The 27,615-nt window shown below is 38.4% G+C and overlaps 1 protein-coding gene across 1 annotated transcript; it reads right to left on the bottom strand.

Moving 5' to 3' along the window:
- Window positions 1-11,172: 11,172 nt before the first annotated feature.
- On the bottom strand, window positions 11,173-27,379 carry LOC145988389 (uncharacterized). The gene is made up of 3 exons (XM_083123269.1): window positions 27,157-27,379; window positions 15,576-15,716; window positions 11,173-12,936 (listed from the first exon to the last, which is right to left on the bottom strand). The coding sequence occupies exons 1-3, from the start codon at window positions 27,289-27,291 to the stop codon at window positions 11,431-11,433; spliced, it is 1,782 nt and encodes a 593-aa protein (XP_082979395.1). The 5' UTR covers window positions 27,292-27,379; the 3' UTR covers window positions 11,173-11,430.
- Window positions 27,380-27,615: the final 236 nt, after the last annotated feature.

The raw sequence follows: 27,615 nt of genomic DNA, 5'->3' as shown, positions 1-27,615 counted from the left end.
AGTTGCCTCTCTGGCACCGCGAACTGTTAGGAAACTAAAAGTGCCCTTTTAGCATGTCTTGTTACCAAAGCTCCTCGAAATTTCCTAAAAACAGACCAGAAATGTGTGGATGCACGAGGACAACATTTCCAACATCCCTTGTGACAATTAATGTGCTTATTTTTATTGTAATTGTTAACTATAATTCTGAGAACTTGAAGTCATTTTGAAGCCAGCAGTTTCCATAGCGGAGATATGAGATGCAATTTGACGGGAGTTGCCATCTGCACGGCTGCCAAGTGCAAAAAAAGGTCACTGTATATTATTGAAATACGTCAAGTTACTGAAAATCTTAGGGTGTCAGTTATTCAAATGTTTTAGAATTTTCCACTTACATTGTTAAAAAAATTGATATTGATGGGTTTTCTCTCTTCTATTGTGCCTCTTATTAATTTGTGAAACCCCGATTTTATATTTTCCTGCTTTGTAGGTTTTACTTTTTTGATCTCATTCAAGTAAAATGATTGTACAGTTCCACAAAGAAAGACCACAGCCAGCTACAGATAAAAATGTTTCCATTCACTTGCCCCTATGCTGCCATATTGATAACTTCCCTACCTTGCTTTGTTGTAAAGAAATTCAACAATGTTAAAAAATAATACATATATCTTTTCGATGTGTAGTTTTTTTTCCTCCATATTTTGGCAGTGATGGAATGTTCTAAAGGATGGGCAAGACCAGAACAATCAGGGAATTTAAACTAAAATATCGCAGAATTTTGAGTCATAGATTTCTCTTTATCTTCCATATGACCTTCATGTTTAATTTTGTTAGCAAAATAAGCTTCAAATTATGTACATCATACATGTGAAAGAGAAATTAGACAATTTTAGAGCTTGCAGTCTCATATTCTGACAATCCTGCATAAGCTAAGTAACCAAGCAAAGTAATAAAAACAAAATAAACCAAAGGAGTCTGTTCAGTTTTTTCATATGTAAAGTTTTGTGTTTCCGTGTTGTGAATTGTGTGCTCTTTTCTGATTAATGAAGGCAGTGCTTCTTCGAAATTAATCTAGAAAAACATTCAATTTGCAACGCGAAAACACAAAATTTACGTATGCAATATAAAAACTGCATTTACTGCATCCATCATCAAATCAATTTATTTAATTAAGAACAGATAACAGGAGAATGGTGCTCATCACATCACCACCAATATGGTTGAGATTGACAATGTGGGCAGGCAATGCGTATGGGATATTTCTGTTTATCCTTTATCTGGAAAACATTCTAACCAAATTTTATCTGAAGGAAGGGGATGTGTCGAAACTCATAATATCCCAAATTAGCATGAGAGATTAAGTTGAGTGTTCAATTTAGAATATTATATACTTCAAACTCCATTATTCATAGTGCTCTTTTGCCAGACTTTTTTATGGCTCATTTTCAAAATTAACTTTTATACTATATATATAAACACATGATGGAAACCGTAAACACTACCACACGAAGAGAAAAAGTTTGATATTTTGCGGTATTGTCCGCATTGTCAACAGAGAAGAAAGAAGTCACATCATGAAGTGCAGGGGCACAGAATACTGATGGTAGTGTTTGTACTGTCAGTGTTGCCAGAAACAGTTGATAGATAACAAAATGTACTTTCACCAGTGTTTACTGCATCGTGGGTGGGTAGTTTCAGGGAGGAGGGGAAAGAGTTATTGGTTGGCTAGGTTGAGTCCAAGGGGGGGGGGGAGTATAGTGGCGTGCATGCCTGATATATAGGCCCTTTCCCATTGCCTGCAGAAAGATGTCAGAGGGGGGGGGTAAAAGATGGATGATGGTCGCACGGAAACAGTTGTTAAAGGTGGTGTTATGGCTGCTGGTATGGATGGCAACTGTGAATCGGAGTTTTGGGTGGAGGAACGGTGATTATTGATCCTAAGGTTTAAGGGGGTGGAGGTTTTGCCCAGGTAGAAGTTGCCACAGATTTGGCAGATGAGTGTGTAAATCAGGTTGGATGAGTGGCAGGTGCCCTTAGGGTGAAGGGTGAACTCACCTGCTGCTGTGGGGATCAGGAGAGTGGGGGAGGTGATGAGTATGGAGCAGGTCTTGCACCTGAGCAAGGGGGGGGGTGGACCAAGATGTTCTTGAGGTTGGAGGGGGATGATGCAAAATGACCCTACGTTTATCCTGAAAGATGCCCCTAGTTTGATTTTGATTTGATTTGAATTTTAAATTGTGGGTGCGTCAGCACTAAGGCTATTTTGCACCCGTCACATTATACGGGGTCCAGCCCCTTATCGTTACAAATAACAACTCTATCGTTGCATAAATAAAATATTAAAATGTTCTGACTTTCGTTAAAAGCTGAGGCTGTAAAGGGGCACTCAGCACACATAAGGACAAAAGAACAGGACAATACAAACAAAATTATACTGGCCATGGGGCCAGTCGCCAGAGCCTCGTTAGTCTTCAGTACAGGGTGTACTAACGTGGAAGTGAGGTTGACATTTGGGTGTACTACGTGGAAGGTCACCCCTTACACCCCATGATGACCCTAGTGTCAGTATCACTGTGCAGGATGGGAAGGAGGGTGTGTGTGATTTTCGTAATTTGGGGGAGAATTTGAGGGTATTCGTTTAGTTGGTTTAGGAATGTAGTGAGTGAGGGTTCGCCATGTGTCCAGAGGAGGAAAATGTCATCAATGAATCTAAGCCAGTGGAGTGGTTTCAGTTGTTGGGAGTCAATGAATTCCTGTTCAGACTGCCCATGAACAGGTTGGCATAAGAGGGGGCCATATGGGTACCCATAGCTGGGCCAAGTATCTGAACGACTTCATTACCCTCAAATTCACCTGGTTCCATTCCAAAGACCACAGATGTGGATATCCACATCACGGGAGACCACTTGCAAACTTCCACACACATCAAACCGACCAACCACCTTCAGTATCTCCACTACTCCAGCTCACCCCCCTACTACACCAAAAAAGCCATCCCTTTTTCCCTAGCTCTCACAGGCCAACACCTCAACTCATCCCCCTCATCCTGCCAAACTACAACCTACACCTGCACCAAGCCCTAACCAACCGTGGCTACCCCTCCACCCTCATCAACAAACAAATCGCAAGAGTCACCTCCCACAACCACACCAAAAACCCCAAAACCAACCCTCCAGCTCTGATCACCCAATACCACCCCCACATTATGAAAATCAGACACACCCTCCACGCCCTCCTTCCCATCCTGCACAGTGATCCTGACACCAGGGACATCTTTCGGGATAAACCTAGGGTCGTCTTGCATCGCCTCCCCCCCCAACCCCAAGAACATCTTGGTCCAAAACACTTCCATCCCCACCCTCCTGATCCCCACAGCCGCACGTGAGTTCACCATTCACCCTAAGGGCACCTGCCACTCATCCAACCTGATTTACACCCTCATCTGCCAAATCTGTGGCAACTTCTACCTGGGCGAAACCTCCACCCCCTTAAACCTTAGGATCAATAATCACCGTTCCTCCACCCAAAACTCCGATTTCACAGTTGTCATCCATAACACCACCTTTAACAACTGTTTCCATTTGGCCATCATTCATCTTTTACCTCCCACTCTGACACGTCTTTCCGCATGGCCTATATATCAGGAATGCATGCCACTATACCCCCCGGTATAATGCAAGAAGGCCAAGGTGGAAAAATTGTTGTTCCCTCCGGCAGGAATTCCTTGTGGATCATGCCATCACTGTCAAAGAAAGTTATAAGCATCATCTTGATGCGTGATTTTTACGCCTTGACCTTCTTCCGACGGGGTGATGCAGGAGAATGCCATTCCATGCTTTGGCGTTTCGTTTCAGGGTCGTACCTCACACACCAGCTCTCATCCTCTGTAGCAATGCATTGCAAGAAATTTGGATCTGGATCCTCCAGATTTCTTTCTCTTCCCATGCCTCAAAATCGCTTTGAAAGGTCAGAGATTTGAGGATATTCCGGACATCCAACGGAACGGAACGAGGGTCTTGAACACCATCCCAAAAGAAGACTTTTCTAAAAGTTTCCAGGACATGTACAGCCGTTCTCAACGGTGCATAGCCATGGGAGGGGACTACTTCGAAGGACAGTAAGGTAGGTTTCATTAAGAATTCGTCTACTTTCGATATTCAGGATCATTCACCGAACTTTATTGTCAGAGGTTGTATCTTGGAGTTTATGTGGATTTAGAAATGAAGCTGAAAGGGCACATAGAGGAAGTTACTGCAAAAGCAAAAGCGGCTCTGTATAACATCTTGGGGATGAGCAACTCAGTGATGAGGATACCTCTTAAAATTTCATTAATATACTATTGTGCAACTTTTGTTTCGATTGTCTGTTATGCAGGATCCACATGGTCACACCAGGTTAAGCAGCAGCAAATCAAACGCATTTTGAGAGCATTCCAGCGGAATGTCCTCTTGAGGATGATGGGAGCATTTAGGACCTCATTGACTCTAGCACTTACAGCTGTGGCGGGGGTTCTCCCGCTGGACCTCGAAGTGTTACGCAGAGTGGCAAGATACTGGTGGAAGATGAAGCAATATAACAAGATTGAGGAACTCCTGAATACAAGATTCAACACCAAGAGAGAAATAGACCAGCATCTTTGGCAGCAGTGGCAGAATGAGTGGGCCCAGTCTCAGGGCTCGGAACATACCAAGAAGTATTTAAAAGAGGTGAAACAGATGGTAGGCATAAGGATGCTCTATCCTACCAAAAGCATTGTGCACTTTATTACCGGCCATGGGCCATATGGCTCATATCTGAACAGATTTAGACTTAGTGCGTCAAACGAATGCAGGGTATGCGAAGTAGAAGACACTCCTGAGCATGCCCTGCTCCAGTGCAAAAAAACACTCTGACCAACAAATTGTAATTCTTAAGACAAAGTGTGAGTGGAGTCAATCTGCAAGAACGTCTAAGTGAACCAGCCATCTTCCAATCTGTGAACAGACTAGCTGAAGCAGTATCCACAATAGAAGAGATCAACTACAGATACAACACCGGTGCTGGCAACAAAGCGGGAAATCTGAATCTGGAAGAAACAAGTGAGAGATGCTGCAGCAGCAGATTGAGTGCTAAGAACCTGAAAGAGAATCGAACAGCTGAAGAGAATGAGGAACCAGGCGAAAAGGACATATGATATTACGAACAAGGACCAACTGCATTAAACAGAATGAAATATTATATTACCTTTGCAAAAGGAAGAAAAGGAAGTGTTTAGTGAAGTGTGGATGACCGAACGATGTACTAGCTCTGGATGGGCCATCTGGTGGAAACAGTACTGTTACCACCTTTAGGAACTGGATGAGGATGGCAGGAGAAGAATGAAGAAGATACCGGAAGAAGAAAGAAGAAGCGAGTAATCCATCTAAGGGATACCAGATCAGCAATTCTCGTAATATTGAGTAGCTGAGGGTAAGGACCAAACACTCTTAACTCTCTCTTCGGATAATATAGGCCTACGGACCTGATTGTGATAACAAATAACCAGATTATCATTATCTATACAACTTATTTTCTCTTTCTTCTATGGAATCAATGATCCATGTTTACCCTCATTAAGGGTATGGTCCTTGTACAGTGTCTCTCAATAGTTTTAGGACAACGACATTTTAAACTAGGAAACCCAACTTACCCAAGGTGTTGTTGGTTTGAATGTAGTGTTAGGCTAAATTTCAGGATTGCCACATGCACAATAGATATTTACACAAAGAAAAAGAAGTGATAGGAAACATTAGGCGACAAAAGGGAGGAGAAGAGGAAAAGTAAAGGAGGGAAGAAATAGAGGACAGAAGTGGATAGGAGAAGTAATGAGGACAAAGGAAAAAGATGCGAGAAGATACAAGAAAATCGAGCAAAGAGGAGAGAGGAGAGGAGGAAAACGAGATGAGAGAAGAGAAGTTTGGGGAGGAGAGTAGAAAACGAGGAGAGAAGAGTGGAGAATAGAGTAAAAGAGAAAAAAGAGAAGAACGAAAAGAAGAAGAGAAGAGTGCAATGGAGTTGGAAATCTAAAACAGGAGAGGAGACAAGAGGATCGGAGAAGTGTGGGATGGAGACATGAGGCGAGAAAAGGAGGGAAGGCAATATGAGATAAAAGCAGAGAAGGAGGGCTTAGAAGAAGGAGAACAGAAGAGAGAAGAGAAGAGGTAGTTGCAGAAAATATCATTTTGCCATCAAGAATTGGTGTATTGATCAAATTGTCGACATGAAACTTTCAATAACATCTTAAAATGTATTAGAGAATGTATTAAGCCCCGCGACAGGTTAAGTTTGCAGCAAGTTTAATTTAATCCATTCGAGAACGGCGCTCAGCATCTCCCGTGCGAGTCTTGCTTTAACCGCCGAGCTGCTCATATCACAGACAGCGAGAAAATCAGCAGTATTGCAGTGGAACTACATTCTGCGCTCCCGTTTGGGTCTTCATATGCGAAAAGTTGCTGCAAACTTAACTTGTCGTGGTGCATAGATTGGTGCGAAACCCCTTTTGACTGAATTCAGAGCAAGATTATAACACTAAAAACATGAATGTAATTTTAATATTTATAAGAATTATCCAATTTTTCTCCACTTCTCGGTTCGTTGAAATGGAGATTTTGTTATTCCCCCATCGTTAATTCCAAACTGAATCATTCTGTTTCACACGGCGTGGACAATGAACACAATTTGATATGTTTAAAACTTTCGAAAATTTTCTGCCACCGGAAGGGTTTGAACCTACGACCATCAGGTTGACAATCCTTAACGATAACCACTACCCTACAAGCTCTCGCTCCTGAAAGCAGGTAGAAGGAGCTGACCAATGTGAAGTGTAGATGCAACTCTTCTCCTACATGTAATGTGCAAAGAATACTTGTTTGTAACAAAGATAACGGAGGTAGTACGAATCGGCAAAAACATCTAATGTAGAGTCGAACATGATTAAGACTTTTCATTCGATATTTACGGAGATATCCTTGCATTGAACTCGAGTGGGAAAAGAGGTAAAATTAGTATGTCTTGAATTGTCACAAATATAAATAGTCATGTCATTAATATTTGTCAATGTCTTTGAAGCAGTACACAATTTATCGTTAGAGTATCATAATTCACGATGTTATACGTGAAAATATCCCTTTCAACGTGTGTCAATTCATTGATTTGTATATTTTTTTTATAGTAAATTCCAGATGCAGAACAATGTAATGAGTTTACACTGCAATTACAAATAATGTCACAATGCTCTTGCTTAATAGAAGGAGAATTTAAAAAAAGAGGAGGATCGAACCTGGGACCACTAGCAGCCCAAGCGAGAACTTAAACCGCTACACCACACCATTACCTTCCGCTAAAACTACATTTTTTAAGTATTCTGTCCCTCCAATATTGTAAATGTCGTTGGATATACATGTAGTTGAACATTTACTTTAATTTTGAATTGCTTTCTTGTAGTATACGAGCTATCTTCGACAAATAATTTTTGAAGTGACGATGAAAAACGAGAATATTGGTAAAAGTAATCCTATAAGGCTACAGCCCAATATTGGGACCTGGCTTACACCTACCAACTGCCAGGCTCCCTCCCACGTGTGTCACCAGGGGGGCATGGAGATCTGCAGTCAGACTAGGGGGACGGGTGGTCAGCCCGACCAACTCCCAGCCGTTGTAGGACTTCGCGACCTGATTACGCTCACTCACTCGGAGCTCCCCAATTTCCTCACAATGGAGGGTTGCCACCTGTCCTATGCACAGACCGAGAACCCAGAGACTGAACGCAGGTGGACTCAAACCCATGCATCCCGCAGTCGGAGTCAAGAGCACAGCACCTCCACGGTCATGGAGCAGGACTTTTTCTATTTTACTCTTGGCTAATCGCGATGATGAGGATGAATAATGAATAGAAAAATAAACAAGGTCACGCAAAAAGAAATATGAGGATTTCAACCTTAGACTTCAATTTCAAAGTTATAAACAAAGTGCCTATTTACACTAAACTTCTCATCAAGGCCAAAATAGTTTGTAACTGTGAAACTACCCCCTGAATGCAAATTGACAACATTTTTTTTCATGCGAGTAAGAATTAAGTGTGTGGCGCACAGAGAAAACAAATAACTGTACCCTGTCCCAGCATCTCTGGAGCAAAGTCGCGCATAGGGGAAGAGAAGGGGAAGGGTGGGATCGAGTGGACAGAGCAAACCAGTACACGCTGGTGGGAAGGCTGGTAACTGCAGTGCATTTCCTTCCTATACGCAAACCTGTTCCTCTTACTTGTTCATCACTGCTCAGATACTTGTTTTCGTTCACCTGCTCAAGAGATAAGTGGAAGAGAGTGTAGTTCGCATACATGTAGCAAGTAAAGAAACTTATTTCAGAATGAAAATTGCACAGTTTTTTCAATCGTTTGCTTCAGCAATGGATGACTGGAAACGGATAACACATAATTCCAATGCCAAAATCTAGTGGTGTAATTCATTTCAACAATTGAAAGTATATATTTACTAGATTCTAAATTATAAGGAACTATTTCGTAATTGTTCACGTAACCGTTATAAAATTACAAATAAAATATCCACAACATAAATTTCAAATGCATGTGTATAAAGTAATGAGGGTATCAAATGGTTTTCTTTTTGTTTTTGTTTTTTTTTCCCAGCATAACGTTTACAATACTGAGGCGACAGAATAATTAAGAATTGTTGCTCCAAGGAAAACCAAGAGCGTAGTGTATTGCTTAGAGTTCTTGATAGCATTGTAAGCGGTCCAAAGTTTGACCTCCATACAAGGTGTTCTTTCTTTTTTTAATATACATATAATTTTTATATCTTTCTCCTTCTATTAAGCAAGAGCACTGTGACATTATTTGTAATTTGCAGTGTAAACTCGTTACATTGTTCTACATGTGGAATTTACTAAAAAATATATACAAATCATTAAATTGACACACGTTGAAAGGGATATTTTCACGTATAACATCGTGAATTATGATACTCTAACGATAATTTGTGTACTGCTTCAAAGACATTGACAAATATTAATGACATGACTATTTATATTTGTGACAATTCAAGACATACTAATTTTACCTCTTTTCCCACTCGAGTTCAATGCAAGGATATCTCCGTAAATATTGAATGAAAAGTCTTAATCATGTTCGACTCTACATTAGATGTTTTAGCCGATTTGTACTACCTCCGTTATCTTTGTTACAAACAAGTATTCTTTGCACATTAAATGTAGGAGAAGAGTTGCATCTACACTTCACATTGATACCTGCTTTCAGGAGCGAAAGCTTGTAGGGTAGTGGTTATCATTAAGGATATTTAGCCTAACTCTACACGCAACCCAACAATGGCTTGGGTAAGTTGGGTTGCCTAGTTTAAAATGCCATTGTCCTAAAACTATTGAGAGACACTGTACCATCAAGGAAGCTAAAATCGTCCTAGCAAATTTCCAATTAATTACAGTTCATATTTTTACTTGTATATATGCATTTTTATACTCCTTTGTATTTCTTCGCAATTCTATGTTGTTTTCTTTTGTATATATTATTTTGAATGGTTTATCTGTATGTTTCTTACTGTCTAAAAGATGGGAGAAAGGGAAAATGGAATTGGAAGAAGAAAGAAGAAGAAGAAGAAGAGATTAACCCACTTTCTAAGGGTTACAAGACTAGCAATTCTCTCATCGAGAAGCTAACGGTCTAAGGACTTATACATCATATCTACTTCTTTTTGGAAATATAGGTCTACGGACCAAATGGTGTCCGTTACACAACCTGAACAACACTCAGATTACATACCATTCAAACAATTTTTTATTTCACTAGATACCATTGATCGAAGATTATATCAAACTATATTTTCACTATATTCATTAATAGTTATATCATATTATTCTTTATACATGTATTTTTCATATATTTTTTATTTTGTATATTTCTTGTTAAAACACGAAAACCAAATAGGAATTCATAGTAGTACATAGACCTTGGTTTTAATCTTCAGGAACCAAGGTAGCTTAATCTTTCCCTTTCCAATGTTCCCTATCCCAACTCCACTGTAGTAAAACCATAATCCTAGAGGGGCACAACCGCTCCCAGCGAAAAATAGGCAAAAAGGAAATGCCACCTACAGTAACTAAGCTGAGAGAGAGGGTTACATTGTGAGCGAGGAGAGAGGTGGCTGGAGGACCTCGTTCCCTGTGCCTCCCAAACCTATACCCCCCCAGACTCAACCTAGCCAACCATTAACCCTTCCCCTCCTCCCTGAAACTACTCACCCACCATGCAGTAAACACTGGTGAAAGTACATTTTATTATCCATCAACTGTTTCTGGCAACACTGACAGTACAGGCGCTACCGTCAGTATTCTGTGCCCCTGCACTTTGTGACACGACTTCTTTCTTCTCTGTTGACAAAGCGGACAATACCCCAAAATATCAAACTTTTTTTTGTGTGGTAAGTGTTTACTGTCTCCTTCATCATTTGTGTTTATCCACCCTTCTGGTACTTTCTCTCATCCTTACTCTTAGTTATCCAGTGCAAGCCTCAACTACTGGAAGGGTCAGAGGTGGCAGATAGTGAAACCTTCTCAGATATGAGGGGAAGCTGCAAATAAGGGGAAACCCCAATAAGAGTGTTTGCTTCACTGCCTTGTGGGCCTGGAGGGATCCAGAAAGGCTGAGAGAGTTGGAACCCCAACATAAAAACAAGGGTGTACCTGAGAACCTACAGGTGGCAGCCCCACCTCAGGTGTAGGCTGTGACAGGCCCGATTAGCTGACAGCAAAAAACATAAGAAATTCGAGAAAAGATAGAAGCAAGCTGGACTGGAAATTGGAGATGAAGCGGGCTATGAATAGGGACATTGAATATTGGAACACTGACAGGAAGGACTGAAGGAATTGTGTATCTAATGGAGAGAAGAGGAATCAACATCTTTGGAATGAGCGAAAGGAAGAGGAGAAATTAATTGAGGAAAGACTATAAACTGTACTGGGCAGGTACTGAGGAGGGCAGGAGAAGGGGGGTTGGATTTGTAGTCAGAAGTGGAATAAGTGAGGAAGTAGAAAGGGTAAAGGATGATGATGATGACTCTCAGTTAGTCTTGTGAACATTTTAAAATATTTCATTTATAAATAACCAGTTTTTGAGAATCCTCAGGTATAGGGTCCATTCCAAAATAACAACATTCAGAAAGAATTTCAATTATGTATTTAGAAATGTGTTTAAAAAGTTTACATTTTTCTTATTTACTTTTAAAGACGACAATACACCAATATAATTGTAAAAGTAAGGCTTATTACAGAAACATTGGATCATCAAACCAACCTGTTATTATTGAACGATATAAATTCATGTCACTTACAAATGGGTAAAATACTTTTTGACTTTACCTCTTGGAACTACATCCAAATCAGGTTAATATCTCCTACTTCCAAAAGTTACTGTGGCATAAGGGATAAGCTGGTAGGTGCTGCTGACTGGAGACTCGAAAATGTAGGTAAGGTGACTCCTTGAGGCCGAGGCACTTGATGCAATTCGCTTTGATGGTTTATGTACATCAAAGAATCGCTGTTGAAATGGTCAAAAAGCTGAGGCTGGCTTTTATTTAACGATTTGGCACTTTCAGCTACAAACTGGGGTACCACAGAATTGTGATCACTGAAAGATTGATCGATCCCAACAAATTCATCAACACCATTTGCTCCCTTGTCTACTTGTGGTGTAAGAAGTACCGAATCCATGCTTAATGAAGCACTTCCAATTTCACTACATGGAACAACTGAATGCTGACTTTGAAGAATAGTTTCTAAGAATTTAGAACTTTGACCTAATGCATCTTCGGGTACGTAAGTATTGCTCACAGTTTCATCTGGTGGAGTGCTTTGAGTGAGCAAGGAGACATCGTACTGCTCCATAGGTTTTATCATTAGACTTGTAGTCAAATGTCCTTTGGAGATAGTATTAATACTTTGCTCCTTATACTCAGTGGTGGTTTCAATAGGTATTGATGCTTTTGCAGTTGTCAAGTCAGGGCAAGCTGTGTTATCACTTTCGTAAATGTGTTTCTTGCGATGTCGGTTATAGTTACCACTTTGCGAAAACGTCCTTCCACAAGTATCACATTTATAGGGACGTGTTCCTGTATGGAGGCGATAATGGCGCTGAAATTTGTACTTTGTAGCAAAATTCTTCCCGCACCTGTCACATGTGTGCTTAGCTCCTTGTCCCTGCATTGCATTTTGGTGAGCGAGACAGACACTGACAGACTTTTGACACTCTATACAGTCATTGTACTTTTGTGGAGCATGTACATTTAACACATGGGACCTTAGAGACACCTTCATTCTGAAAGCTTGTCCACATTTATCGCATGCGTACGGGTGCACTCCGACGTGACTAAAAATGTGAAGTTTCAAGCTCGATTTCTGATTGAAACCCACTCCGCAAACTTCGCACAGAAATGGTTTGGCACCAGTGTGAATTATTTGGTGCCTCAAGACATGGCACCGTGAACGGAATGCTTTCGAACAAACATTACACGTGAAACTTTTAGTCTTTTGATTCCCACTTATCTTCGCTTTAGTGTGAGTGGACTTATTCTTAGTTGAAGAAGACTGACATACTTCACAATACACTGATGTCACATCCTTATTTTTCCTAACAAATTCAGAGAGCTCCTTCTTGGTTTTACACACAGCACAAATACACAGGATAGTACCAATCCCATGTGTGACCATATGTAGTGTCGTATGCTCAACCGCTTCCATAAAAACAAGACACAAGATGCACTGAACCTTCCTGTCCGGAGTTATGGTTACTGTTGGAGAATCCTTTTCCACGTCGACTATTTTGCAGGCTATGCTATCTTTATTATGCCCCATAATTGACTTGGAAGGAAAAACTGAGGCAATCTCCATTGGTGGTCCAGTTTTCCCATTAAGAGACTACAATGAGGAAGAAATAAAGCTACGGTTAATTTCAAACTTAAAAGAATGAACTACCGTAAATACATTAATACAGAAGGACTAATTAAATAAGAAGGAATAATTAAAAGGACCCTGTTTAGATTAATAAACTAAGAAGACCAAAGTCTGAAAACCATGTCTGCTGCTCTCTTTTTAATGACCTGGCATTGAACGATATATAGCTGGGGGAAGTTGTTTACAAGAGTAATGTTATACAAGTTATTTCCCCTCCTAAAGTTAGATGCTACCATTACTTTATCATGCAATACAAATATAATAAATTTGAATTTACTCATGTCTATATATGTTATTACTCCCCAACACACACACACTGGTGTATGTTCACATCATTGTCAAACACAATGTTCATGGCTCAAGAAAAGAAAAACTACCGTTCTTGATGTATAAAAAACTTACTTGTAGTGAATAAAGTGTCCAGTTTCGAATTAATTAAAGTACTCTATGTAAAGTAAACACATTGCAGTTAATAAAATTTTGGTAACTCAATAGTAAAGCAATTATCAAGAGAGAAACATGTTTTACTTAGGCTACGTTACTTCCTGACTTATCAAATTATTATTAAACAAAATAGGCTGTAATTTGAATGTGCAAAGTGCAAGTTGTGGATAATTGATTGGTTTGGTATTTTAAGTCCACTTTATGCACAGTAAGGCTAATTGGGACTGGACCTGCAGTTTAAAGTGGGATCCAAACCACCATGTGCCTCCACCGGGTATTGATCCCGGGACCCCTTGATTACAAGGCGACAATGCTACCACTGCACCATTGGAGAGGCCAAGTTGTGCATAAAAAAAAACAAAAAAAAAAAAAAAAAAAAAAAAAAAACGGTAATATACAAATTACAGATTTTGATGGTATCCGAATTAGGGCTGAGCCGACACCAATAAAGGCATCAGAAAGTATCGGTTGGATTTACTTTACTGATACCAGTCGATATTTTTCTGGCATTTTGGTTTCTCACGGGTCTGCAAAAATGACATGTGATACTTTGGTGGAGTCTAATTATCCTGGAAATTATGCAAAATTTAAACTTTCTTTTGTTCTGTATCAGTTTTGTGTGTAAAAAACATGATTTTTTGATGACATAACATGTTTTAATATTCTGATGTAATTATTGAAAGCAAAACTTGTGGTAAATTGATGCATACAAATACAGTGTAATACTTACTTACACACTATCATTAATCAATAATTTGAACAACTTTTAATTACTACAAGTTTCAGGTATTGGTAAGAGTATCAGCATGGGTATCAGTTCAAATTGGATACCCACCAGTGGCGTGGCGTGGCGTGACTTTTTCAAAAGTGTTACCGGCCATCAGACGTTATCATCTCCACCCTTCCCCCCCCAAAAAAAAAAATATGACTTTGTTCTAGATTTTTTGTTCATTCCCCCCCCCCCAATCCACTTAGTGATTTAGCCACAATTACTCCTAGAAAGAACTACCTCTCATGAGAGAGTTACCGCAAAAATCCAGTGAACAGTAGTCGAGCCTTGTCAACCATCTCTGTTTCTTTGCAAAGAGGTCGAAAGGGGAAGAAGAACCACACATTCGGGTCAGTTTGACATTTGTGCGGTAAGCAGACGACAGAATTCCCCTCCTCCAGCGGTGGAAGAGAAGTCCAGATGTACATACTACTGTTGCAAACTTAGTTTCTTGGAGCAAGGTTTGTCCAAATCACGAGTTTGGAAGCGCAGTCCATAGACTTGTAATTTGCATGACTTTTTTCTGTTATGTACTTTCCTAATTAATATTATGTGACGCTCAAAATGTAGGACATTTATGATATTTTTCAAATTCCTCCCGGACGCCGGACATAAGGCTAAAATGTAGGACATATCCGGGAAAATCCGGACGTCTGGTAACCCTAAGTAAGGCTAATCGGGACTGGACCTACAGTTTAAAGTGGGATCCGAACCACTTGTGCCTCCACCGGGTATCGAACCCGGGACCCCTTGATTACAAGGCAATGACGCTACCACTGCGCCACGGGGGAGGCGCAATGCTGTCGGTTAACATATTTAACAATGTTGTTATTTTATTGAAAAAACTTTTTAATTTCTTTACATTTTGCTGTTACCTGCAGTAACACCGGTTACATGCGTGCCACTCCTCTGATATCCACTGATCCTTATAACCCATACCTAATGTTCGCTAACAAAAAATATTTGTTGGGGTTGATTTGGCATTTTAAGTCCACTTTATGCACAGTAAGGCTAATCAGGACTGGACCTACAGTTTAAAGTGGGATCCGAACCACTATAAGCCTCCACCAGGTATCAAACCTGGTACCCCTTTATAAAAAATTTGAAACAGGTTAAAATGAAAGGGGGTGTTCTGAATATTCGGATGTTTGTTTGCATTAGCCTATCTTAAAAATTACTAGCAAATTTTACAGTTTTCACTAATTACATGTTGGATTTGTGATTACATTACGACGGTTTTAAGATTATCTCAAGTAAATCTTCTTAGGCAACACTCACAAGAGTGTCTCTCTGGCAATGGATAAATATGTAGCATTTCCCTTGTTAATTCACACCTTGTATTTGTAAAAACTGAAAGCACTAGACATTAAACAATGATTGTCAAACTTACTTGAACATAAACATAGCTCTCCCTTAACTTTCTCTGAACATCTTGCACCATATTGCAGAATTCACTGAACATGTTTACCATTGCTTCACAATCACTGCATACACACTTTGGCAATCCATCTCCTGCCGTAATATGTATTATCTGTTAGAAATACAACATATTAGTTCTTTTATACATATATAACACATGTCTTTTACTTCTATTAAACTATTTCTAAACTTATACTAAAGAGATATATTAAAAACATGAACGTTAAATAGCATCCTTGAATTTCTTGCAAGCTAATTCTGAAAGGGTTGAAGCTAAATTTCAAAGCCAAATGAATGGGTCATTCCATGTCTGAACCTTGACATTGCAGAAATTGATAATTTTTGGTGCAGTGGTAGTACCAGTAAAGTTGACGAAAACTGCCAAATTTCAGATTTTTTCGGCTCTTAGTTTTTGAGTCATTGACTTTCAAAGAAGCAAAAATCCCAAAATTTGACGACATTTAGAAATCTTTAAACAGCTGTAAATCAAAATCTATTTAAGGTAAAGAGCTCAAATTGGTGTTGTTATCTTCTGCTTTTAATGAGCTTTAATTTGAAATGCAACATGACTGTGTGGTATTTGAATTTTGTAATTTTTAAGAAACTCAAAAATACGTTTTTTTGAAAATCTCAAAAACACCATTTTTTATTTTTTTGAAAATAATATGTTTTGATTACATCAACTGACTATTTGTGTGCAAAATTTCATAATGGGACGACAATGGAAATTAATTTTTTGTATTGTAATGTGTGCTAAAGTTGCTATTTTTTTTATTATTAATTTATTTGTCCCTAACAGAGCATACATAGCTCCAATTAAAAGAGACTTATACCAATTCATTTGTTCCATTATTTTATGTATAAAAAATAAGAGAAAAAGAAAAGTAGAAAGAAATGAGAAAAAAGAGAATTGTTGACTTCCATGTTAAAACCATAACTTAAGTTGAGTGGTTGATGTTGAAGTCTTCGTACTAGTCTATTTTATAAATTTTGGACTACAAATAATATGAAAATTTGTAATATTTATCTCATTTTAATAACAATGTATTAGTACATATTTTATAAAACATAACATGGTGTGTATATATATTAGAGTTGTAAGTGGTCGGAAAAAACTGTTTTTTTTTGTTTTTTTTTAAAAAAAGAACAGTTTTTTTTTCGGCTTTCATGAAAGTCTCTGAAATCAATGGAAATACAGGAGATGGCAGTATTTTTCCTTTTCCGTGGTTTTCGTTTATGTCCCTACTGTAAAATGGACACTCATTTCTAAATATAAAATACAATTTACAATATAAAATTCATAGCTAGACATAAACAGTGTTTTTCAAGAAAGCTGGCTTTTTTGATTGGGCAGTTCTTTCAGTGTGTTATCTTCATAGTTTGGTAGGCTTATTAAATATATCTATGGAGTATGAACATATTCACATAACTAGAGTAGTTTTGTATGTTTTAATTAATAGAACCTAATAGTATGATATGATTTTCAATGTTTGAATTTGTTATACGAACATGTACATGAAGCAAAAAAGAAAATACTGCTCTACCTTCTATCAAATCTCTTTACATTAAATTTTGTGTTCAGTAAAATATATATTTGTATTCTGGCTTTCCAGTACATAACGTATAATTTGATTAAATAGCCACTACACCTGGTCATGGAGCAACGAGTGATGTATTTTGGCTTCTTGGTGCAGTGGTTCTCAACCTTTGTGAGATCACAGTCCAGTAATTTATTCCTTACAAGTCAATGCCCTGATCCCAACAATTAGACTCATAAATTCATTTCTGATCATTAAAGTTTGTATGGAAATTAATATATCAAGCATGCCATAATCATAGTTCAATTTTGTATTGTGAAAGTGTCACCCCCCCCCCCCCGGTCCCTTCTTTTATTCCTGCCCTCTGGATTACTACCCTTGTATTATCCTTTTAATCTCTCCTTCCACCTCACCCTGGGTGCCAAGCGAGCAGATTATATTTGTGCCGGAATTACGAAAGGGGGGTTTCACATAACAATTTATATTTTTTAGTCCCTGGTTCATTTACACATGTACAGCAAGTGAATAACAACTGGTTTTAAATGGACAGTGCCGTAGTTCTTGGAATCATAACGTTTCTAGTAGGATATATTGGTTTATTATACGTTGTTATATATATACACATATTTACATACTGCTTCCATGTGTGCATTTACATAATCAAAAAATTTCCTTAATTCAACATAATTGCGCACCCATAGCTTGCACCATCGGCACTTCCTTTACCACAGAGTTAGCATAACTATCTCTGCGGGCCTACCCTCAGCTTAAATGATATTCCGTTCATAACAAATGCATTTCCTTACTCTTTCTTATGGGCATCAATTATTCAATACGGAAATATCCACATATTCAAAGCTTTTTCTAAAAGGGGACTTGGGACAGCTAGGAGTTGGCTTACACCAAATGCTACATTATTATATTAAGTCTAGCCACCAAAAGTGGACTAAACTTGAGGAGACATTCCTCTTTGTCGATCAATGGGGAAACACTGCTTTTTGCTAAAGCCCACTTGCCTTTTTTATAGTCGGGGTAAACGTCCGTGGACGTGGGCCCCGTAGCATTGGAAAAATTCCACTGTAACAGTCTTTTGAAAGACAGCTAGCTCCCCCAACCGGGGAGATAAAAAACAGGGGAATCTTAATATCCAGTAAAGCACAATCCAATAAGCACATACACTTACATGCAATAATAACATAAAAGTACACTCATGGAAAAAATATTATTTAACGCTACACCTTGTAGCTGGCCAGCAATTAATTATTACAATATACAAAAACTAGTAATGGTCATTCCGACCATATAACTGACAATAAAAAAAATGGTTTTCAACTTCCGTGGTTGCAGCAAACACTGTTAGAAGTGGAAACTGTTCCAGTTTTTGATATGTGAATTAAAATTACAATCCTTCATTGTGGGCTCCCCTGGTCACACAACACACATCAACGCGGCAATTAAACTCGTACCCGACACAGTGTAACATGTCCACTGTAATGTCCTGCACTGCATGCATTATCTGATCACGAAATTGCTGGATGGAAGTTGGCATTGGTTGTGCATAAACTTGTCTTTAATAAACCCCCATAGAAAGAAATCACACAGCATAACATCCGGGGAACGAGGGGGCAAGGAAGAATGTGATATTTTTTGTGGAAAATCCTTACATGATGAGGCCATATTTGGAATCAGCGTATCAAAGAGATTGTAATTTTAATTCGTATATCAAAAACTCTGACAGTTTCCGCATCTAACAGTGTTTGCTGCAACCACAGAAGTTGAAAAATACATTTTTTGTTGACATTTATAACTGCATCATTCATTTGTGTATACCCTGTATATGTGCAGTTATTTATTAATTATAATAATTACTATCATTAATAAAAAATAATAACCAATTATTGCACAAGTGTCTCACATATATTTTATTATTCACTAAAACTCACAAAATTCATATTTTTTTATTAATGCTTTTTAGTTTGTAGAAGTGCGGTTGTTTATTAAATATAATAATTAGAATAGTTACCATCATTACCAACCAATTGTACACTGTCATGGCTTGAGTGTCTCGAATGAGCCACATTCAAAGATGGCACCTGATATGTGCACCTAATTACATCACAGTTGTTTTGATGAACAAAAGTAATAATTGAATATTGGGAACATCCTAGGAAACAATGTAATTTATTTTCAAACAGTTGAAAAATCTAAAAAATAGAGGTGGTGAGCCTGCAAGCCCCCCTTCTCGGTAAGCTAGGGTTTAAAATTGTATCTGACCAGTTATGCAATGATTGGCCAATATCCATCTCTTGGCTGCTACATCATGTAAATTTCTTTTAGCTAGTTGTAAAATATGTCACTACAAACCTGTAAACTCATACCAGTAACTTCAAGTGAAATAGGTTAGCTCTAATTGGTAAAAAGCCAAAATGTCCTGTTTTCCCCCCCAAAAATCTGGCGTTTTATCGAAGAAAAAAAAGTCCTTTCAAAAAAGCCAGCTTTTTTGCAACTCACACACACACACACATAAATATATATATATATATATATAACATAATATACATATATATATATATATATATATATAACATAATATATAAAAGTATGATATTAAAATTTGAGGAGCTTTCAGACCGAAGTGACATGCAACAGACAACCCATTTTGCTTGTCCCTGTTGCATTACTCGGACTGGGTCTTTTTTCAGTAAAGTGCATCATGTCGCTTCGGTCTGTTGTTTGTGCATACAAATGCATCTTTATTAGACTGAAGGAACCCATGTTGCTTGTTGTTTTTCACTTCGGTGTGAATCCTTACTGTCGCTTGTTACCTGTCACTTGCTTTGGTCTGAGATCCCCTTTACAGGTATTTGAAGAATAAAGTATTTATATCTTGCCTCTTAACACAACATAATGGTTGATGACAGATAAAATATGTGAAGTATTCCAGCCAGTTTTACGAGTCATAACAGAAAAGGAACAAGTCTCAAAAGGAATAACTAGCTGTATTTCTTGATTGTTTACAGTGATATGTGGTGACCTCGGAACGTGCATAGCAACTGATAGTGGGTAATCTTTAATGCATTATTCATTTCCCCTCTCCTTTTCTGCATACGTGCAAACACAAAAAAACACAAAAACACACACACACACACACGCACACACACGCACACGCACACACACACACACACAAAAAAATATGAATAGACTGTATTGTATCAATAAAATTTATGACGTGAATATTGTAATTTGTTACAACCTTTCAACGTTTGCAGTGGCCAGCTACCCATCATAATCTGCCACAATTTCATTTTTTTCTTTTTATTATTTGTTTAAGGATGTAGGGTACTCAAGTAAATACAGTGTATATGTATACTCTCATATTTTGATCATTTTTGACATTTTCAAACCTTTGTAGACTATAATTTTGAGATTTGTGCACGAAACTTACAGAAGCATTGTGTACTTTACTTGCACTATAATTTAACAATACAATTATTAAAATGCATGATTTAGGAGGAGCATGAGTTGTAGTGGATAGGCAGAGAGCAATGAGTCGTCTATTTAGTGGCCATATATATATATATATATATATATATATATATATATATATATATATATATATATATATATATATATATATATATATATGTCTTTTTGAAGTATAAGGAATTAAACTCAGTCATGTTAGATATTTCATTCGTCTGCAATTTAGCATTAAAATTTTTTAAATAATATTTTATAGTTTAGGAGGGGAGTGCTGGTAAAATCACAAACCTTATTTTTATGATAACTGCCATAAATGTAAAGATCCTGAGTTGCACTTTTTCCAGCTGCAAGATAACTTGAATTGGTCTCACATTATATTTGAAAAAAAAATTGGTCACCATGTTCAAAGATAGTGGATGACACAGACAGATTTAACATGTCGCCCAAGAGCTTTAAATTTTGCTCATACTTTACTAGATTAAGAAACACAAGTCTCAGCAATTAGGACATCACTTGAGCTTTAAATTTTTTAATAAATCTCTGTAACATAGTGTGTCTTGGAAAGGATGGGGGAAGTCACCAATTTTGGAACCATGACAACTGCAGAAAATTTAAAAACGTTTTTAGCTGACATTTATTGTAACTAATACACCTCGGGAATGACTTTGTTTTGCATTTGCATTTGTTCAAAGCATTTCAAGATTGTGGATGAAAAATGGATTTTTCATATGCTGAGGTAGATTGCAAATTCTGATGACACTCAAATCTGTGCCTAAACTACAATTTTCAAGATTAAGAAAGGAAACTCTTTAAGAATTTTAGGGCATCACTTAAGCTATAGTTTGCCAATAAATGTTTTGAAACATAGTGCATTTTTGGAGAGTGCTAGGGACCAAATTGGGGTTACCAATGGTTTGAGCATGGGAACTGCCCTTTTTAGAGCAACAACATATTTTGAAGAACGGATAAGGTGTTCCATTTGAACAAAATCAACCAAGACTATTAAATATGGTACTTTTAATTTGGCATTGTTAATACATGGAGGAGGTATTTATGATTGAAACATCCAGAAAAATATTGGGAAAACACAAATGATATAAAAAATGTTTTTGTAGCTGTAGCATAATTCACTCCAACATAGGCACAACCTCTCATTCACAAAATAAATTATTTCATAAACTTAAGTTCAGAATGGAATATTCACTAATAGTAAATAAAATAACCCATGGTACTCAACAGCCTGTGAGGGCAAGGGCCTGCCTACCTACCAACTGCTAGCCTCATTCACACCAGAGGTGGGAGATCATCCGACCAGTTACAGGGTGACATGTGGTCAGCATGACAAACCCCAAGTCCTTGCTATAGATTTCCTTGACTGGGTTAAGTAACTCATTTGTAGTTTCCCAATTCCCTCATGATGGTGGGTGTCCACCACTCTCATACACAGGCTGAAATCTCAGGAGAAAAGTGTGGCATGAATTTACAATACCGGGAACTTTCCCAATTTCGTTCATATTTCGCATACTCAATAATGTAGGGCTCCTAATCACGAATCTGCAGTTGAAAATTGGCGCTCATGTGTTTTGCTTTGAAAAAATCTCTTTAAAATGCCATAATTTCGTTAATAATTGGAATACTCACTAATTATGGAGTCCTGATAACGTATCTGTAGTTAAGATCTGACAATGCATGGCACCACAAACCATTCACGGATAGCACCACGAACCATGCACGGTTAGGTTAGGCAAACATAGTTAGAATTTGGGGTCGTAGTAAAAACAGGAACATATATATATTTCATTTTCTAGTTATTCTAAACACAAAATATTGCGGTAAACATTACTTTTCTTCAGAAATCGAGGGTGTCGGTTGTGATGACGGACACGCTTATTTTGCAAGTTCTACACATGTGCGCCAAATTTTAAATGCAGATTCGAGATTACGATCCCTACGTTATTGGGTATGCAAAATATGAATGAAATTGGGGAAGTTCCCGGTATTGTAAATTCGCCCAAAAAATGTTATTAGTCCCCCTCCCCCCCACGCTCGAGTCTGGTCATTGGATACATGTGCCTCCTCAGGGAATGCAACCCTGAAAACTGATCACAAAGGAAGAACAGAAATGTTAAATAGTTTTTTGATTTGGTCACCTTAAACAATACAAATTGAATGCTACGATACATAACTACCTGGGAAAAATGTATATAATTTAAAATTAAATATTTACTATCGCACAAACACATCTCACTTCTTCGTTTCGTCATTTTTAACATTCCTACTTACCTATCTGCTTCGCGGAACATTCTTTAAGGTGTCTTGACGTGTTTTTTTTTTTCATGAAAGTAATTTCAATTTTTGACATTACGAGTACTTCTTTCTTTTCATTTTTTCGCTTGCGTAAGACACAATATGGCACGTACACCTTCGTAGATCATCGCATGTTGTGCTTGTGTTTTGTCGATTTTCATTGGATATGCAGTGTTTCCAAACTTCTTCGCCCAAAAAATACAAACATAATAAACCATTGACGATAGCCCCACGAAACATTATGTAACGTTAGGTTAGGTTTAGTTAGGGGTAAAAGTTGTCAATTGAAATAACGATATTTCTTCATATTTATACAAGAAAGTACTTACTGGAATGAGTTTTTCTAGCATTTGGATACTTCGTCGAGATATTTTCTGTCATCGTAGAATCTGCTGGAGCCAGAGGCCTGCACAAGACCTGGAGCAGACCCGTTCGCGAGACATCGCTCCTGAAAAGCCATGCAACCTGCGCAACATCCTCGCTTCAGCAGCTTGTATGCCCACCTGCCCAGATCGTTCCTGGCAGGCATTGCAGACCCGCCGGGTACCCGCAGTCTTACGATACCTAGTAGGTCTCAGTTCGTTCTTTCCATCAACAACAGACACCTCCCTCTGCATGACGTAGTTGCTTCGAGTAGAAACTGCACCTGGCCCACACCGTTCTGCAGTGTTGCCAACTGCAATAGATTTTCACTACTTAAAAAAGGGAACTCAAAGCTTCGTAAGCCACATCACCAATGAAATGAGATTTACGAATGTTGCTACCCCCCCCCCCCCACACACACACATTGAAATAGGTTTTCCGTGGCACAGGATCCATAAGTATATGTCGTAAATAACCAATATACGTATATATAGTGATATAGGGCAGTACTGAAACATGTCACGTTCGACGCTCAGGTCGCGAGTCAAACAACACACTGTTCTACTGCGAACACCAGGGCCGTAGCCAGCCAGGGGCATTGCCGTTACCCTCGTTTGGGGGAGGGGGGGCAAGTACGTGGATAAACGTAACAACAACAACAATCACAATAATAGTAATAAAGTAGCATGAAAGGCATTATTATCCTCATAAATCACCCAAAAAGGGGGTAGAAGTCAGTTCTCACGAATTTGTGTTGAAACAGAGGATTAGAAATATTTTTTTTCAACACGTCAATTTCACGTTAGCTAATAATGGAAATCAAGCACACAAACTATTTTTGAAAGAAAGAAAGTGCATGATAAATGCATTCCGAATGTACATACATATGGCATGTAAAATTTCCATCTACAATATTTTCTTTTCACATGGAGCGACGTATTACATAATTAATTCATCCAACTCGTAACAAACCAACATTAATAGCAAATAATATCACGGGCCGCCATAGCATTCTCTGTTTTAAAACTTTTCTCACTTAGATCGTTCGGCGCTCAGGGCCGACTCCCGCTACCCCTTTGCTACGGCATTGAACTTGATGAGACTTGTACTTTAATGTTTGACCCCCATCCTGACCCCTCCGATAGACAATTTCCGTCAGAGGTTGTGAGCAATGCCCCCTCTGGTTGCGCCTCTGCATGCCTGGTTAAGGCACCATGCAATGAAAAACAATTAGTTTTCAGTGAGGAGATTTTTGTTTGCTCGATCATTCATTTAGATAAATGAAACTGTAATATTGCGTGCATTTCCTGGCAATAAGATAAAAACTGCTTACGCTGAACTGAAATCGCTAAGTATATAAATTCTCCTTGGAGAAGAAACTCCTCCTAGGACTTCGTAGGATTTAGTAGCTACGCAAGTAGGCAACACTGGCTGCAGCCGTCCACGTGGTGATGAAACACCTGGAGCGACACGTTGCCGGAGGGCTGTTTCCTTCCAGCAGGTTTTGCAGGCGCCCGGGTCTTGATGAATGCCCAGGTACCTTGTAAGCGCAGAGTGCCTTGAAGAGCAAGAACCCAGGTAAAGAGGCAAGTCGACTCGTTGCCGTGGGCAGGCGAGCAGGTAAACCTGTTATCGCGTGCAAGCGGGCAGTGGGTAGGTAAAAGGCAGACTATGCTGGCCTCTAGCTGGAGCGGTAAATCATGTGTTTTCCCCGAAAAATATCTCTCCGACACACAATTACCGTTGCTGTTCCTTCCTTGGTCTACGTGAACCGGATGATGATGATGTAATCTCCTGTCAGTGTTTCCAACGACGTGGTTGTTTTGCAAGAAGATGAAAAAACGAAAAATACATTCTCGATATTACTACGACCCAAAATTTTAACTATGTTTACCAAACCTACCATTACCGTGAATGATTTTTGGGGCTATGGTCCATGGGGCATTTTTCGGTTAAGAAAGTTGGAAACACTGTATACCCACTGACACTACTTAAGCTGTACCCACCATATTGTCTCTTAAGAAAGCGAAAAAAGGACGAACAATAATTACTGATATTGACATTATTTTCGTCAGAAAAGTAAAATGTCACCTTAAAGAATGTTTCGCAATACACAATAGGTAAGTACGAATATAAGTAGTTATGAAATAAACGAGTGAGAGGTGTTCGGCCGATCAACAATGTTTAATTAGTTGGGTTAGGCAAACATAGAAACGTACAAAACTTACTTCATACGTTGAAAATATAGATTATTTCCGTGAAAAAAGCAAAATGCCACCTTCAGCAATGTTTCTCAATGCAGAATACGTAAGTATGAATATGGAAAGTGACATAAATAGAGAGTCTCGACTTTTTCCGGATACGGAAAGTTTACAAAAACAATAAAATTCAGTCTTGCCCAGGTTTTATCTGAAGCAACCCGAAAAGACCGACCAGGATTGTTTCTTTTTTTTACAATAACCCAGGCAAAATTCAGTACCAGTTCGTTATATCAGAGACACTTTTCTTCAAATGTACAGGAGAAACTACTTACTGAAATCAGTTTCTGTAGTATTGTCGAAGTTCTTTGAGGTATTTTCTTTCGCGGAAACTGAAAACTTCACCATGGAATGCTGCAGAACAAGAAATAATCACTTTTTTATGTAAGGATCTTGCATTTTCTGTAAAGCGACAACATTATGCCGTTGTTTCCATTATGTACCTGCAGATGGCATGAGCATCGAAAGACACTCGGTCTCGCCAGTGTTTCCAAATGTGCCTTTTTTTTTAACAAGATTTTTTTTTTTTTTAACTATATGCTTACCTAACCTAACTTAGCCAGATATGTTCCGTGGGGCTAACGTGAATGGTTTTTGGGGCTATCCATCAATGGTTCGTGGGGCTATTGTGAATAATTTTTGGGGCTATCCGTCAACGGTTTGTGGGGCTATCGTGAATGGTTTTGTGGGGCTATCGTGAATGGTTTTGTGGGGCTATCCGTCAATGGTTTGTAATGACATAATGAATACGAAAGTAGGTATTTTTTGGTTAAGAAGGTGGAAACACTGCATACCCACTCCAAATAGACAAAACACAAGCACGACGCGCGATCATCCACAGCTGTGCACGCCATATTGCATGTTCCGCAACGGAAGAAAGGAAGCAAAAGAATGGTAACAGTTTCATACATCGGAGAAACGTTTCTTACTTTATTTTTACAGAAGAAACTACTTACGGAAATTAGTTTCTCTAAGATTTCCAACGTTAGTCGAGGTATTTTCTTTCATCGTGATATCTATTTGACCGGGATATCATGTCAGTGTTTCCAATATATATATATTTTTTAACTATGTTTGCCTAACCAAACCTAACCTAACCTTATCGGAAATGGTTCGTGGGGCTATCCATCAGCTAGCATCCACATTTTGCACACTTGACGAACACGATAGTAGGTATTTTTCGGTGAACAAGGTTGGAAACAATGATATTCGAAAACAAAAGAAGCGATATCATTCGCAAAGTAAGCGATATCGCACCATTACGTGCGTTCGCTAGCACTCAGAAAAATGCGTTATTTTAGCAGAAAAAGCGTTTAGTTTTCGTGTAAAAAGCATAATGGCACCTTCAACTATGTTCCGCAATACACAATTGGTAAGTACGAACCATGCGATACACAAAATATCCTATGTTAATATGTCTCCGATCTATGAAACTGTTACCAACGAAGGGTTAACGAACTGTTACCCACATATCCGTCAGTTGGACAAGTAGCGACGAAAAGTAGTGCCACCAGGATTGACAAATGAAATTTTACTAGTGACGCCACTTGAAAATACGTGACATGCTGTGAAATATCTTCTATACGTAAAAATATTTACTTACATCTTTGGGTATATGGTTATTTATTTTCGTCAGTAAACCTTCACGTTCTGCTATTGCACTATACACGCTGACGCATCCAGAACTCTCCTGGCCACAGAGTCTACACAACTTAGCAGGAAAATCTTTCCTTATCATTATTCTTCATAAAGTTCTACAAAATCAGTTAAAAGAGGGGCTAATGCCCTGCTTAATACTAACATTTCGTATTGTCCACCATTTATTATTGACGGTGACAGTGGCATTAAAAACGTGTAGGGGATATACCCCTTCATTCTGCTCGGATTATCAACGATGCCTTTCTTTCGGGTCATACATTTCCGCCGCGAAAACGGGAAAAATAATGCTATTTCCCGACTAAATTGGGAGATTATAGGAGCGGAAAATATTCAACATTACCCGATACTAAAAAATAATAATAATAATAATTATACACACAATTTTACCCTCGGGTGATGATTT

This window comes from Lepisma saccharinum, chromosome 5, assembly GCF_977018435.1.
Source record: "Lepisma saccharinum chromosome 5, izLepSacc3.1, whole genome shotgun sequence".
Taxonomy (NCBI): Eukaryota; Metazoa; Arthropoda; class Insecta; order Zygentoma; family Lepismatidae; genus Lepisma; species Lepisma saccharinum.
This window is presented reverse-complemented; position numbering and strand designations above follow the sequence as displayed.